Source organism: Camelus bactrianus, chromosome 19 (genome assembly GCF_048773025.1).
Source record: "Camelus bactrianus isolate YW-2024 breed Bactrian camel chromosome 19, ASM4877302v1, whole genome shotgun sequence".
In the NCBI taxonomy this organism is placed as follows: Eukaryota; Metazoa; Chordata; class Mammalia; order Artiodactyla; family Camelidae; genus Camelus; species Camelus bactrianus.
The window spans coordinates 22369435-22385164 of record NC_133557.1 but is presented as its reverse complement, the minus strand read 5'-3'; the positions used below and the strand labels follow the sequence as shown (position 1 = coordinate 22385164).

The 15730-nt window shown below is 50.0% G+C and overlaps 1 protein-coding gene across 1 annotated transcript in view; it reads left to right on the top strand.

The window, feature by feature from the left end:
- PREX1 (phosphatidylinositol-3,4,5-trisphosphate dependent Rac exchange factor 1) overlaps window positions 1–15730 on the top strand; it is a 175674-nt gene that overhangs the window by 85586 nt on the left and 74358 nt on the right. The window contains exons 5-6 of the mRNA XM_074347397.1: window positions 1310–1411; window positions 14141–14302. Of these exons, the coding sequence (XP_074203498.1) occupies window positions 1310–1411; window positions 14141–14302 (264 nt within the window). The remainder of the gene's footprint in view (window positions 1–1309; window positions 1412–14140; window positions 14303–15730) is intronic.

Here is a 15730-nt window from a genome sequence, read left to right as displayed (position 1 = left end):
GGGTCCCTGGGACTCTGCTGCTCCAAGGACAGGATCTGTGAAGATCCCTGAGAGACTTGGGCCAGTGCTTCTGGCTCTGAGTGCCAGCTTGACCATCTGGAATAGGGAGATGACAATCCGTGCTTATTCCAGGGCTGTGAGGATGAATTTTACCCACAGGTGAAGCACGAGGCACTGTGCCTTAGGCGTGGTAAGCACACGGTAAAAGTTCTCTGATCTCATTTTACCTTGACTGGAGGCAGGGAATTTGTCTGCTTTGTTGGGCAGTTCCCCAGGGCTTGGAACAGTGCCCAGCACATAGTAAGCAACAGTGTGAACTTGTAGAGTGAATGAATGAATGAATGAAGGACAGGATGAGCATCCCTTTCCAAGAGTCCTGTTTCATTTCCAGTCTGCTACCATGGTGTTGAGGAAGGCTGAGACTCCTTCATTGCTGGGTGTGCTGGCATTTTGTTCATTCATTCATTCATTCATTCATATGTACACTGGGCAGATGGAGAGCCCTGGCGCCTCGGGACTGTGACGGGTGTGGTGGGAGAGCACACATGTGTAATTTGGTACATTTCTTTCCCATGCAAGACTTTCTACTTTAGTACTGATAGATTCTCCGTAAACAATGCCTCGTTTTGTTTTTCACGTCTTTGAAAGCTTTGTATAAATGGATTCGTATGGTACATATCCTTTTGTTTTCCTCTTTAGCCCAAGAACATGTTTCTGAGGTGCCTCCACATTGCTGTACCGAGCTTCGGTTCTCCCGTTTTCCCCACTGCGTGGTTGTACGATTGTGTAAATCTGCTGCACATGTATTTTGTCAGTCTCCAGCTGATGGATATTTAGGTTGCTTCCCATTTTTTTTTTTTTTTTTGCTCTTTCAAACATGGCAGTTTTGAGTGTCCATGTTCTCATGTCCTGGTGTGCACGTCTATGTGAGTTTCTGTAGACCAGGGGTTGGCAGGCCAGATAGTAAATCATTTCAGTTTTGCCACTACAGGGTCTCTGTAGCAACTATGCAGTTAGCTCAGAGGCAGCCACAGGCAGCATGAGACAAACGGTTGTGGCTGTTTGCCAGAAGAGGGAGGAGGCAGGATTTGGCCCAGGGGCCATAGTTTGCCGACCCCTGATCTAGGCTTCGTGTATAGGCTTTGGTTGTGGAATATACACATTTTTACCTCTCCTAGGTTTTGCTAAATTGCTTCCAATTTTCATCTGTAGCTGTGTTTTGAGAGTGCTTCCCATGAGTATTTGAGGGTGGCCAAATTTCTTTGTCACCCTTGTTGAGTCCTAATGAGAGTCTCCTGTCTGTTTGCAGAGCTGCATGCTTCTGGGAGGCCGGAAGACCACGGACATCCCTCTGGAGGGCTACCTGCTGTCTCCTATTCAGAGGATCTGCAAGTACCCGCTCCTCCTCAAGGTGAGACGTTCGCCAATTCCTCTCCCCGATTTTGAAGTGACGTGAAACTCAGCTCTGCCTGGCTTAATCAAAAAATAAAAAATAAAACTTGTTCGTTCAAGTAGCTGAGAAGTCTGCTGAGAAGCTGGGCTGCCTCCAAACCAGGACCCTGCCTCTTTCTCTCTGCCCAGCTTTACTATCTGCTATCAGCATGGTAGCAGACGGATGTAGTTACTGTGGCCCTGCACCCTCTCAAGTTCAGAGACAGTGGGGAAGAGTGAGCCTCTCTTCCAGTAGCTCTGACAAAAGTTCTGAGAGTCACCCAGGCTTTGGCCATCTGTGGCCAGGAGGATGTTACATTAGGAATGGTTTGGGCCTGAGTCATGTGCTTTAACTTGAAGCCTTTGCAGGAAGCCTTTGTTTCTGCTGTTTAGTCTCCTCTCATGTGCTTGGACTTGGGCTATACCCCTAACCGAATCACTATGAGCTGGGTAGTGTTGTCCTCTGATTGGCTGAGATATGGTCCAATGACAGTGAGCAAAGCAGTGTGGGGTCCTGATTGGCTGAGACCACAGTCAGGTGCTCCACTCCTAAACCGATCACCCTGAACACGCAAGCTCAGATTGGCACAGACTTGTGTCATGTATTCCAGCTTTGAACCAATCACTGGATCCCATGGGCCAAAAGTCCAGTGATGTGGGAGAGGGACCCCCTCATCAAAATCTGGGCTGTTTGTGGAGGGTGGGGCAGATGCTGGGTGGGCAAGGTGGACCAGGGGAAGATGTGCTGCTTTTGTGGGGACACAGGAAGTCTTGATTCTCAGCTTCAGCTTCAGAGCTGGCTCCTGGGCAGATTCCCGGCTGGGTGGATGGCTCCGTCACCATCCACCGCTCTCTCAGCCCAGGGTTTTCAGCCCTTGGAGATGGCGCCTGTTGGCCTGTGCCTGTTGGCCTGCGTCTGTCCTGGCTCCATCCTGGAGGCCTTACGTCTGACAGCTGTTCCCTGAGGTCCCTGCTGGTGGATTAATTTGGCTGGTGGTGCCTCATTCATGCACCTGCTCACTGGGGCGACATGCCTCTTTGCTCCATGAACTGGAAAGGAGAGAGGAGGGGAGGAGTACTAGGGATTCCTGAACTTGACTTTCTGCTGGAGATGGTGGGTGACCCTTGAGCCTCTGAGCTGGCCTGGACCCTTTTTGGAGTCATCAGCTCTGTCTTTGAACACAGGCCTTTAGTATGCATAGCCATGGGCGGTGGGAGCCAGCTCTCCCTGCGCCTCCTCTGGCCTGCTGCTGTTTATCCCTCCCAGGGATCTCAGAGAACTGTCTACAGTTGTTCCTGCAGCTGCTTTGATCCCCAAACAGGCGCTGGAAATGCAGGAGGTAACTCAGCTCTCACCTTGGGGCTGAGGCAGCTCCCGATAGAACTTGTGAATTGATAACCTGTGGACTGCATTGGACCTGCAGACGTGCGTTATTTGATTTATTCAGCATGTTTTCCAAACTTGAATCAGTTCAGCATTTAAGAGGTGGTATTCTGTAGTGACTTAGGGCAGAGGTTGGCAAAACTGTGGCCTGTGAGCCAGATCCAGCCGATGGGCTGTTTTTGTACAATCCATGAGCTAAGAATGGTATTTACATTTTTTAAAGAGTTGTTAAAAAAGCCCCCAAAACAAAGAAGAATGTGTGACAGAGACGGGATGTGGCTAGCAAAGCCTAAAATATTTACAATCTGACTGTTCACAGAAAAAAAATTTGCTGATTCCTGGATGAGAGCCAGGCTTTGCGGCCACAGGCTGTGTGGATTTGAATTCTATCTCTGTCCTTTACTAGCTGTGTGACCTTGGGAAAGTCACTTCCCTGTGCCTCAGTTTCCCATCTGCAATACAGTGTTTATATTAATAGTACTGACAGGGTTGATATGATGATGAAATATTTGTTTACTTAATGCTTAGAACAACTTGAGGTAGGCATTGTGATCGGTCCCATTTTAGAGATGCGGCAACTGAGGCACAGAGAAAGGAAGTGGCCCGTTTAAGGCCACGTGTTAGGTAAGCAGGAGGAGTCATGATTCGAACCTGGGGAGTCTGACTCTAGAGTTCCGCCCCCTAGCCGTCAGGCTGTACTGCCTATTGAGAAACACTTTGGAGAATTAAGCTGCTAAAGTGCTTGGTGTCGAGAATGCTGACCTTCTCAGTTCCCTAGGTGGGGGTCTGGGAAAGTTGGTGGCCTTGTGTTTTGTGTCTTGGTGTCTGGTCCGTTCCTTCTTTTCTGGGTTTCAAAACCTTGAATATCTGACCCATTAGAAGAACCACCAGCTGTACCCCCTGAACCCAGCCAGGATCCCTAGGTATAAACGCCTTGGTTTCTGGATCTTGGGAAACTCTGGGATCCCAGTGGCCACTTGGGTGGCAGTTTCTATAAATTATTTTAACAACCACTGGGGCTGGACCTGTGTGTCCTGGTGGATTCTAAGCTTTCAATATGAAGTCCAGGCGTTTCGGAGGGCTGCTCAGCCCCAGGGGCCACAGTCTGGTCTGGTGGGAGTCCTGGGCTCTGTTCCCAGGAGAACAGAGAGAGGGACAGAGCCGGCCGGCAGTCCGTGGAGGAGTAACTGCCCACAGGAAGCAGTGAGGAAGCGGGGCTGTGTGTTTCCCTCCAGACCAAATGGATGTTTACACACCCTGTTTCCTCGGTCTCCAGCTGTGTTTATCTGGGGCTCAGAGAGCACTGGGGGACCAGCCAGCAGGGCCTGAGATTCCAGTGGGGACATGCCATGCTCCCGCCTGACAGAATTGCTCAGAGTGTCCTGGCTTTTGGCACCCACAGCTGGAACGTTTGCATCAGAAAACAGCTGGGGTTGAGGGGAACTCTTCATACCCTTCCTGAGTTCCTCCTTTCTGTCACATTTTCCAGTGGATTTTAAAAGATTTGATCCCATGAGCTCGGGGCAATTGAGTCCGAACCCTCAGTCCTACCCCATCCCCGCCCCTTCCAATTCTGACGCCCTTGCAGATGTCCCCGTGGCCTTCTGAGCCCCCTTGTTTGAGCTGAACTTTGAATTGAGTAGGCGAACAGGGTCGAGGAGCCTGGGTGGGAAGGGGGAAGAGGCAAGAATGAAAGCCTCTTTGGGAACAGCCCCAAAAAGCTGAACTTGAATTTGAATGTTGCCTAAGAATAGCTGGAACATTCTATTTCAGCCTTCAGCCCAGGCCCGGGATAGACAGTTGGCATTTCCAGGCTTTGTTGAGTTTTCCATCAGCATTTCCAGGAAAATGATTCAGGTTTTGGGTGATGCCCCTGGTGCTCAGATGGCAGGTGCCAGAGGGGAGATGCACTGTCACCGGTGTTTCAGTCGTTTCCTGGTGCAGATCTTACTGGCGGGCTTACTGCACACTGGCTGCTGGCACAGCTCAGGACCATGGTCATGGGCAGGCCAGACCCAGTGCCTGCCCCTCGGAGCTTCCAGTCTTGGACTGGCCCCGTGAAGGCCTGGTATGTAACGAGAGCGGGTTGAGGCAGGTGGGGCCAAGCCAGAGGTGCACATCTGTCTAAAGGGGGCAGCTGCTGCTCCAGTCCCCTGGTCCCTTTGTCTCTGCCTCTGTGGCCCCTTCCTCTCAGTTTCCTTTGCTGGTTCCTCACTTTCTCGTCCCCCAGGCGCCAGTGGGGCCGAGACCGTGGTCCGTGGTCCATGGGCCTTTTCTCTGTATAGACTTGCACCTGCGGTGGCTTCATCCACTCAGTGGGCTTGTTTTTAAAAATATGTTCAACAGTTGTGCAACCATCACCACGATAAGTTTAGAACATTTTCATCACCCCCAGAAGAAACTCTGGATCCACGAACAGCCACTTCCTTTCCGCCCCCCCTGCCCCTGGCAAGCCCCCATCTACTTTCTGTCTCTGTGAATTGCCTACTCTGGACATTTCACAGAAGTGGAATCATGGGATATGGAGCTTTTTGTGTCTGGCTTCTTTCACTTAGCAGAGTGTTTTCAAGGTTCATCCACGTTGTAGCGTATGTCACAGCCTTACTCCTTTTTGTGGCTGAATCACGCTCCATTGTGTGGGTAGGCCACGTTTCATCCATTCATCAGTTGATGGACCCTTGGGTTGTTTCCACTTCCTGGCGATTGTGAATAATGCTGCTTTGAACATCCATGTAGGAGTTTCTGTGTGGACACTCTTGTGGCTGTAGGCCCCATCTCTGTCCAATGACGTCCAGCCTGGACCTGTCACCGAAACCTGGGCTTGTTCTCCTGCCCACTCAGCCTCTCCAGCTGGATGTCTCACGGGCACCTCCTACTTAACATGTCACAAACTGAGTGCTTGGCCCTTGCCTTCCTCCAGACCTGTTTCCCCTCCCACCTACCCTCTCATCCTCATCTCCGTAAATGACTTGATCAAACATTCTGGGCCTAAGCAGCACGCATCCTGGGAGCCATCTTCTGGGACAACTGCTGCAGCGGGATGTAGTGTCAAGGATGCTTTTTGCAGAATGTCTGCTTAGGGTATAGCCTCAGGGCTCTGCACCATCTTCAGTGTCTCCTGCATCTCCCATACCTCTGTATGTGGGTGATGTAGCTGTCACCCACACACAGCATGAGGATCTTGCCATTCGATTGTTGCCTCTGTCTCCATGGCCATCAGGAGTGTGGTGCCCCTGGGGATGGACCATGGTCCATCCCTAAGGAGGTGTTGGCATCAGCTCTTGATGCAGGGGGATGACTGGGGAGCGGGTGTTTCCCAGAGCGTGGGACGTGTAACATTCGTAGGCCTCCAAAGGATTTTAGGTGGCGCAGGAGAAAACTTCACAAGGTGGTGGTGGCGGGGGAGAGGACAGCACAGTGCCTCATACAGTGAGAATAGTCCTTTCTTAGCAGACCCCTTTCAGTCTTCCTGGTTACCTCCAGAAGAGCCACCTTGGTGCTGCAGGTTTTGGGAGCTGTTCATTCATTCACCAGCTGTTGATTGAGCAACTATTGTGTATCAAGAATTGTACAAGGTACAAAGTGAATAAAAACTGCTCAACCCCTTTCTCTTTGTTCTGACATGCTACTGGTGGGGGAGGGACAGACAATAAGTGAATGAAGAGGAAGTGTATATACTTGTTCAGATGAAATGGCTGCTATGGGGAAAAAATATATATGTATATATATATCAGGCTGTGAGAGTTAGTAAGGTCCCGGAGTGATGGACAGAGAAAGTGACATTTGTACAAAGACCTCCAAGAGGTGAGGAAGGGGCCATACAGGGACCTGGGGAGAGAGTCTTCCAAACAGAGGGAGCAGCCAGTGCAAAGGCCCTGAGGCAGGAGTGTGTCTGAGGAACAGTGAGGAGGCCAGTGTGACTGGAGGGGAGCATGTAATGGAGAGACTAGGGGAGTGAGGTTAGAGGGGTGATGGGCCCAGATTATGTGGGGCCTTGTGGGCCCTTGTGGGGTCTTTATCTGCTCTGGGTGAGGTGGGCGCCACGGGAAGGCTTTGAGCAGAGGATGGACAGGACCTGACTTAGTTCTCATGGGATCCCTCAGGCTGTGTGTGGAGAATGGACTGGGGGGTGGTGAGGGTGGAGACCGGAGGGCCAGGGAGTGGTCTAGGCAGGAAGTGGCAGTGAAGGTGGGTGCATTTTGTGAGAATTGACTGTTCACATCCTTTACCCACTTTCTGGTGGGTAGTTGTCCTTTGTACTGATTTGCTGGGGTTCTTTCTCTGTTGTTCTGGCTACTTGGGTCATCTCTTTGGAATTCCTCTCTGACCCTGACATTATGAATTGAGTTCCTTATCTGCTGGGGATCTGGCATTGTCACTTTCTTGCTGAGAAGGCACAGGAAGTCACAGGTCTCTTTGCTGTGACCCCCTTTGTGCCAGCCCTTGTTCTCCCCCAACCGCAGGGCCTACCCTGTGTCTTGCCTCTTGGGCTGAGCACTGACACCTTGCCCACAGGTGCTTCAGCACCTCACCCAGCACCAGCCCCAATTCCGGCTCTTTCCCGCGTGGTGAGCAGCAATAGCTTCGGGACGTTCTGCTCCCTCAGGGTAGGGGACCTGCTCTCACCTGTTCCTCTCAAAGCCAAGCTCAGATTCCTGGTCTTCCAAGGAGCCCTTCCCAGATCGCTCTTCCTGGGTGTCCTGCCCCCGTTCTGCTTTTGCCATGCTCTGCGTGATGGCTAAGATACTGAGTTCGGAAATCCAGCTCCATCTCTTCTTAGCTGTGTGACCCAGAGCAAGTTGCTGAACCTCTCTGTGTCCCCATCACCCTATCTGTAAAATGGGCATTGAAGTTGCCTCCCAGGCTTGCTGCAAAGATTAGATGAGACAATGTTTGAGAAAACTCATGAGAACACTTTGCATATTATGCAGTAGTTAGTCTTGCTTGGTAAATGTTAGCTACTCTAATAATATAATGATTTTTATTTTTATTGATCCCAGCTCCTTGTCTTATTAGTGTTGCCTCTTTGAGAAATGACTTAAACTCTCTGTGCCTCAGTTTGCTCCTCTGTCAAAAAGTGCCTTCATCATGGGTCATTTTGAAGATTAAATGAAATAATACCTATAAAGTGCTTATAAAGGCTTAGTACGTATTTTGTCCAGTATTAACAAAACTACTATTGATTTCTTTTGATTAGTGTTTTCATGATATATCTTGCTTCATCCTTTTACTGTCAACCATTCTGTATCTTTAGATTTTGGGTACTTCTTTTATAAACAGTATAAGGTTACAGTTTTAAAATCTGATCCATCAGCCTCTATCTTTGAACAGGAGAGTTTAGTCCACTTATATTTATTGTGTTTATAGATATATTTGAATTTATTTTTATCAGCTCTATAAAATTTTTTTTGTTTTTGTTTTTAAATGTATCTTTTTTCCATCTTTCGTGCTTAATTTTGGATAGTTTTAGTTATTTTGGTTTAGTTATTTACTCTTTTTCTTTATTCCATTTTTTTTTTTTTTGATTCAACTAAATTGAAATTTAAAGCTACCCACCACCACCACTACCACCACCTCCCAGTTTTACCATTTCTTCTGTAGGGCCTGGACTTGAGAGTGCAGGATATAAAGTTTTGTGATGAGCTGTGCTAGGACCTCCTTTGGAAGCTGGATGTAGAGTCACTGAATGTTGGAGGCCCACCACTGAATGTCAGCAGACCCCAATCCAGGGTCTCAAACACGGGTGCCTGCAGGGCAGGTGAAGGAAGTGAGCGAGTAGATTGGGTGGGGTGGGGACTGTCACAGACTGTAGAGCACATGTCCCATCCAAGAGGTGGCCACCATTCAGGTCAGCCAATTGTTGTTACCCTGTGGAAATGCAGCCAGGGTGGCCAGAACTTCTGCTTTGCTGAGAGAGCCTGGCAATAGCATTTGGCCTGCAGGACCCAGATTGTGACCCGGGCTCTGATCAGTCCCTACATGCTCAGCCAGGAGACTGAGGCTCAGAAAGGGGAGGCGACTTGCCCCAGGCCACGTAGCATGTCTTCGTCAAAGCCAGATCATGAACTCCCAGACCTGAGTCCTCTTCCCGCTCTCTCCCCACTACCTCTCCAAGTAGAAGGAAGGAGTTTTTAAGACCAATGACCATTTCCTTTCCCGCATTGATTCCTAATCCAAGGGGCTGCAGGTTTCAAACTTGCAGGGGCTGGAATCGATAAAATCAGAATTATGTTGGCATGAAATACAGTTCATCTAATTGGCATGCATGGAGGTTTTCTTTCCTGTGCCGGGCAGCTTTTCGGTTCTGAGTTTTCTTGGACTGTCAGATGTTTTTCGTTCCTTGTTTTTTTCTTTTTCCTTCAAGTCGTGGAGGGTCTTGTCAGCACCTCTTCGTTTGCAACCTGCTGTCACCTGAGATGGGGCACAAGGGTGAAATTCTGTATTTCCAGAACTGAAATACAGGCCAGTCTTGATAGAGAGCTCACAGCTTGGCTTCTTCAGCTTTGATGGCGCTACCTTGGGAGGAGTCTGCAGACAGAGCCACAGTCGGGTGCAGGACTGGCCCCTTCTGGAGCTGGCCGAGGTATCCTCAGAAAGTGGGTGTGCTCCGTGTGATCCAGCCCCCACGGGTGACATTCTCACCCCCAAGGTGGCCTTTGTCTCTTGTATAGAGGACAGCATGGCTTTCCAGCCCCTCTGTCTCCTTTGAGCCTCCACCAACCCCAAGTCACAGTGAGCAGTGGGTATTGTCACTTCTTCTGTGACAAATCCAGCTGTGTTTCACACTGTGGTTTTATGGACCTGTCTTCGTAGGGCTGCATCCAGGAGCTCAGAGGAGGCTGTCGAGACTCAGGCTCTTCCCACCTCCTGGCTCCATTTTCCTGTGTCAGTTCTGTTCTCTGGAGGCTCCCTTTTCAGGGTGGCAGCGTTGGCCTCCTGCAGCCTCTGGCCTGCGTCTGACCAGCCTGGCCACCGAGGGAGAAGAGGGCATGCCTTTCCCGACTGTCTCACCGCAAGTCCCAGACCCAGGGCTCGTGGGGTCGGCCCGGGTCCCATGCTCTCCTTGAGCCGGCAGCGGTGGCTGGGAGATGGGAGGCTGGCGGATGCGCCCTGGGAGCTGACCTGGAGCGGCCCCTCTTGGACTCCAGGACAGGAGAGAGGATGGGGAAGACGGGCTCCATCTCCTCCCTGCCTCCCTCCTTCTCACCCCTCTCTTCCTCCTCCTTTGGACCCTGTGTTCTTCTTCCGGTCTTTTTCTGGGCCTTGAGCAAGGCTGAGCCAGACCCGGGGAGCTGGCTATAGCCATGTTACCTCATTGCCCCGTTTGGCCTGGAGTTTGAGACCCTGAGGCCAGGGCCGCAGAGAACCGGCATCAGCGGGCACCCTTTTGGTAGACGTGATGGGAGATGGGAGGGAGTGGGTGATGAACCCCCCGGAAGCAGTGGCTCCACTGCCCTGACATCCTCTCTTCTAGGAAGCCCTCACCCCAGGCCCCGCCTGTGAAACCACGCGGGGCTCGCAGGCGGATGTTGTGGAAAGCCCACCCTGCCTGGCTCAGGAGGGGCTTCCACTGCTGATTGGCTGGGTGACCCCGGCATGTGCCCTCCCTTCTCTGCCTTCAATTTTTCTAAGGGATCCCCAGGGCCTGCCCCTGCTCAGACATTTTGTGTTTGCTCTAAGAACCTGCCTTTGGGGGCGTTCATTTCTGCTGGCACGGTGTCTGGAGAGGCTCATAGATGTGGTTAAGCATCCACCAGCTTCCGCTCTCTGCTCTGTGGCCTCAGGCAAGAGGCCTCGCCTCTCTGTGCCTCAGTTTCCTCACCTGTAGAGTGAAGATAAAAACAGTACCTGCCTCATTGGGATGATCTGATGACTTAATAAATTTAAGTTTAGAAGAGCTCATGGCACACTTAGTCAGAACTCAAATGCTAGCTATTATGATGACTGTGACTACAACTTTTACAGTTATTATTACTACATACAAATAACAATACATACAGGAGCTATTGTTAGTGTGGGAGTGGTGGTGATGATAAATTTTGTGTCCTTACTGATTACCAGCACTTTTACTTCATCCTTCCATTTGCTCCTTGCAACAACCTTAGGGGCTGATGGTGATCCCATTTCATAAATGTGCACACTTGATCTCAGAGAGGGGAGGTCACCTATGCAAGGTCACACAGCTGAGAGGTGGTGGAGGTGTGGCTCAAACCACATTTTTCTCTCTCTGAAACCCACTTCCTTGACCACAAGACTTTCCAGTTTCATGCTTTGATGTGCTGTTTGAATTAGGATAAAAATGTGGGCCTGAGTCTATTATTGATACCTCTCGTGATGGGAAACTCACTCTCTTATATAGCAGCCCACCTTGTGAGAAAGCTCCAATTGGTATAAGAATGGGTTAACCTGAGCAAACAGTTGCCTCCTGCACTGGTCCACTTGGGCCCTCTGAGGTCTTACAGATCCAGTGGGTTTCTTCTTAATCAGGTGGTCCTCCCAAAATACTCAACAAATAGCTTTTGGGTTCTTTCCAGAAATACTCTTTTCTGGGCCGAGCCCTGTAAATTCGTGTTGCTCCTCACCTTAGGATGTGGATTCCAGGGTTTTCAGTACCATGGTCTGTCTCTTTTAAACCTGACTCTGTTCTAACGTACAAAGACTGTGTTAAGTTCTGAATTAGCAGGAGCCTCCTCACGTCCCTCCTTTTGCATGTTTGACTTTTGTTAGTGCAGCTTAATCTCCCATTAACTTTGAAGATACCCATATTTTATGCTTGTCTAGCACTGACTGGAACACTGTTGGGATTCCAAATCCTTGCAGTCTCTCTGGGATTGTGAAGCAGTAGGGACTCTTTCAAATACAGGGGATGGAAAAAGTAGTTCAAACATGCTTAAGAAAAAAAAATGTGCTGACATAACTGAAAAGTACATGGATAGATGGTTTCAGGAATGGCTAGATCCAGGTGTCATTAGGGAATTGCCTAACTGTTTTCCAAAGCTGCTGCAGCATTTTATAATCCCACCTGTGAGGTGTGAGGATTCCAGTTTCTCCACGTCTTTACCACCATCTGTCATTGTCTGTCTTTTTGATTACAGCCATTCTAGGGGATGTGAAGTGGTATCTCATAGTGGGTTTTTTTTGCATTTCTGTAATGACTAGTGATATTGAGCATCTCTGTGCCTCAGTTCTCAAATCTTTCAAATGAGGATAATAATAGGAACTACCTCTTGGGTTGATGTGAAGATGAAGGGAGCTTGATAAGAGCGTTAAGCACTCAATACAAGCTCTGAATTATTACCGTTAGTGGTAATTCTCCACTTTTGGGCTGTCCCTCTCTTGGTTGTGAGTTCCCTGAGGGCTATCTTGGTCTCTGTGCAGACCTCAGGGCTCTGGCACAGACTGTTGCTCAGTCTGTATTTGTTGAATGGGGAACCAGTGGAAATACGTCCTCTTTGTACAAAGAAATCAACCCTCAGTGACCTGCTGGCCTCCATCTCACTTCTTCCTTGAAGACTTTCTGGCCACACTGTCCTTCCCCTTCTCTGATTTATCACAAGTGCTTTCACCACTTGGGGCCATTGTCTGTGCCCCTCCTCTCCCGTCCCGTGCCTCCCTGCTGGCCAGTCCCTGGCAGGTGCTCAGCAAACCCACAGGGTCCTGATGTTGCAGAACATCTGGGCCTCAGGACCCTTGCCATCTGCTGTCCAGGCAAGAGGCTGCTGGTATTCAGGCAGGGCAGAAGTGAAGTAGATCGAAGAGGGCTGTTTTTGGAGCTGGTGTTCCACAGGGCATGCCCAGAGCAACCCCCTGGAGGGACAGATCCTGCTCGCAGCCCCTGATAATGTACGTTGTCATCTGACAGCAGGACTGATGGTGGCCAGCGTAGACAGGATGTCCTTTACCACGGAGCTGCCTTTCCCGCGGTGTCTGATTTCCCTCTCAAGGTGACCATGAGCAGAACCAGACAGCCAGGTTCAAGTCCAGGTTCCTCCTCTTACTTCCTGGGGGCCGTGAACTATGCCACCGAGCCTCTGTCTCTTCATCTGTTAAATGGGATAATAACAACCTGCGTCACAGGCACAGAGTAAAGGCCCTGTAGGTGTTGACTGTTTCCTACACTCATCCTCAGCATCATCCCTGTCATCACTGGTTGTCGGGTGATGAACCTTGGGCTCGGTGTGCAGGGCAACTGATCCAAGGTCACCCAGCTGCCTAGGGCCGGATGCAGCCCTGGAACCTGGGGGGGCCGTGCTGAGAACCAGCCCACTGGAGTGTCGTAGATGTGATTTTTGAGGCAGCAGAGAGATGGGGAGATACTGGAACATTTGTGCATGTCTGGGCCCAGTGATTAAGGAAACTTACCTCTGCCTGCGTGGGCCTGTCGGGGGAGTGATTCTGTCTGAAAATCTCCCCTGATATCCGGAGCCCAGCTGGTCTCTGCCTTCTCAGTTCCTTTCTCATTACACTTACTGCGTGGATGAAACCCTTTGATTGAGGCCGGCCTGACCTTTAGAATGTCCCGGTCTGTGCTTGTGGTGTGAGATGAGAATGAGGGAGCGTGGGGCTGGCTTGTGGATTAAGGCCCTGACTGGCCTCTTTACATGTCCCTGTGAAGGCAAGGTGGTTTTTTATACCCATTTTACAGATGAGAAAACTGGGGGCTGGGGAGGGGCAGTGTCTCTGGCCACCTCCCTGACCTACCAGTCTCTCTCTCTCTCTGTGTCTCTCATTTTCTCCTTCTCTCTCTCACTTCCTCTCCTCCAGCCACACTGCCTCCTGCCCGGTTCCTGTTACAGACCTCATATGCTCCCACTGTGCCCCTCTGCATTTGCTCTTCCCTCTACCAGGCACGCTATCCCCAGATTTCGTCAGGGCTCTCTCCCTTGCTTTATCCGGAATCTCTGTTCAGATGTAACCTCCTCAGAGGCGCCTTCCCTAACCTCCCTATTTGAAAGAGCACTTCCTTTTCCAGATCTTCTAGCCCCTCATGCTGATTTTTCTTTACAGTGTTTGTCACTGCCTGACATTGTGTTATAGACTTGAGTTTTCTTTATTTTGCTATGTCTCCTGTACTAGAATGTAATATCCACCAGATGAGGAACTTCTCTGTTTTATTAACAGATTTAACCCCAGACCCTGGAACACTGCCTGTTGTGAAGGAGCCACTCAGGGGCACATTTACTGAAAGAATGAATGAATGAATGAATGAGTGAGTGATGTTCCCCAGCTCCAAATTGCACTGTTTGTCCAGAGCAGAGCTGGGATTTGGCTGGTGACCTGGAGGCTGTGTTTGGTCCCTCATTCCTGCCCTCACCTCTGCCGTAGGAGCTGGCCAAGAGGACCCCTGGCAAGCACCCTGACCACCCTGCGGTCCAGAGTGCCCTGCAGGCCATGAAGACTGTCTGCTCCAACATCAATGAGACCAAGCGGCAGATGGAGAAGCTGGAGGCCCTGGAGCAGCTGCAGTCGCACATCGAAGGCTGGGAGGTGTGTCTGGGGCAGGAGGGGCCTCCTGGGCCAGGGCCGGGCCAGGGGTGCACATCTGCAGGTTTAGACTGTGGTCTGGGTGTCACATTCAGCCTGCAGCACGTTTTGTTTGATCTACATGGTGTTTGCAAAAAAAAAAAAAAAAGTGTAATTATTTTCCGAATCAGTCCACATAAAAGTCTAGATTTCAAGTTTGTCTTAAAAAAATTGGTAACATTAGGCCCCATTTTCCATGGCAACAGCCACTGGAGCCTCCAGTTTTCCCCAGTCCCCTCCACTCCCTAGTCATTCTCCTTCACATGCTGCCTTATCTGCCTGGTGTCCCTAGACCTTTGAGCTTTCGATGTCAAAATCAAGAGTAGTGTTTAAGGGTTCACTCCAGGACAGAATTCTGACTTTGACACTCCCTTACTGAGTGACTTTAGGCAAATGTCTTAACTTCTCTGAACTTTGATTTCCTTGTCTATACTTGCACATAGTAGGTTCTCAATAGATGGTAGGTATGGATATTACTAGGATCATGATTATTAGGAGGTGGAATTCTTGAGATCTTCTGTTGCATATAATTTATTTGTTTAAACACCTTCCCCTTCCCCTTTGATCCCCTCTTCCTTAAATTATTAGAGCTTTCCTACAAATCTGTGGAAGGAAATGGGAAAATCTGAATAAATAAAAAAGGCAATCTCCCAGTAAGTACAGCTGGAATGAGAGATTGAGACTAAAGAGGAAAGACTCTTAGACACAGTTTGTTCCCTGAATCATCTGCCTTAGACCCTCTGGATTTTCTGGCACTTGCTGTGTTTAGAATTTTCACTTTATCTCCCTGTTGTTAAGGACTCCTAAATGTGACTATGTAGCTAAGAGGCTGAGGGTGTGGCTGCAGAGGGGAGGAGCCTCTGTGTTCAGGGAGGAGGTGGGTGTTGTGGATTCGTGTTTGCCATGTACCCACTCTCCTCCGGCTGGGCCTTCCTGAGGCTGGAGGACAAACAGCTGCATTTCTCAGACCCCTTGTAGCTCTGGTTTGGGTTGTGATTGGCCAGGATCACATCAAGCTACTCGAAATTTGGAAGACAGGGGTGGGAGGAGGCCACCCTTGTCCTGTTTTTGCAGCAAAGCACAGCCGTGGTTGTGTTTGGCTTTTTGCGGTAGCGTTAGCAGAGAGTCCTGTTTCCAGCTTCTGGGCGTCAAGAGGAAGGGCATCTCTTGTTGTTGGTGGTGGTGCTGTGTATCTAGTAGCATGGGATGACTTTGTAGCTGGAGGTTGAGGCAACAGCTCCTGAGGTCCTGGAAGCAGCATGGGCAGTATTTCTCTAGAGTATCGGCTCAGGCAGGTGGTTGTTTGATTCGCCCTTTCCCCAGTGGAGGCAGAGGCATTGGCTCCCCTGGAGGGCCAGTTCTGCAGTGTTCTTGCTTCTCTGGGAGCCATGC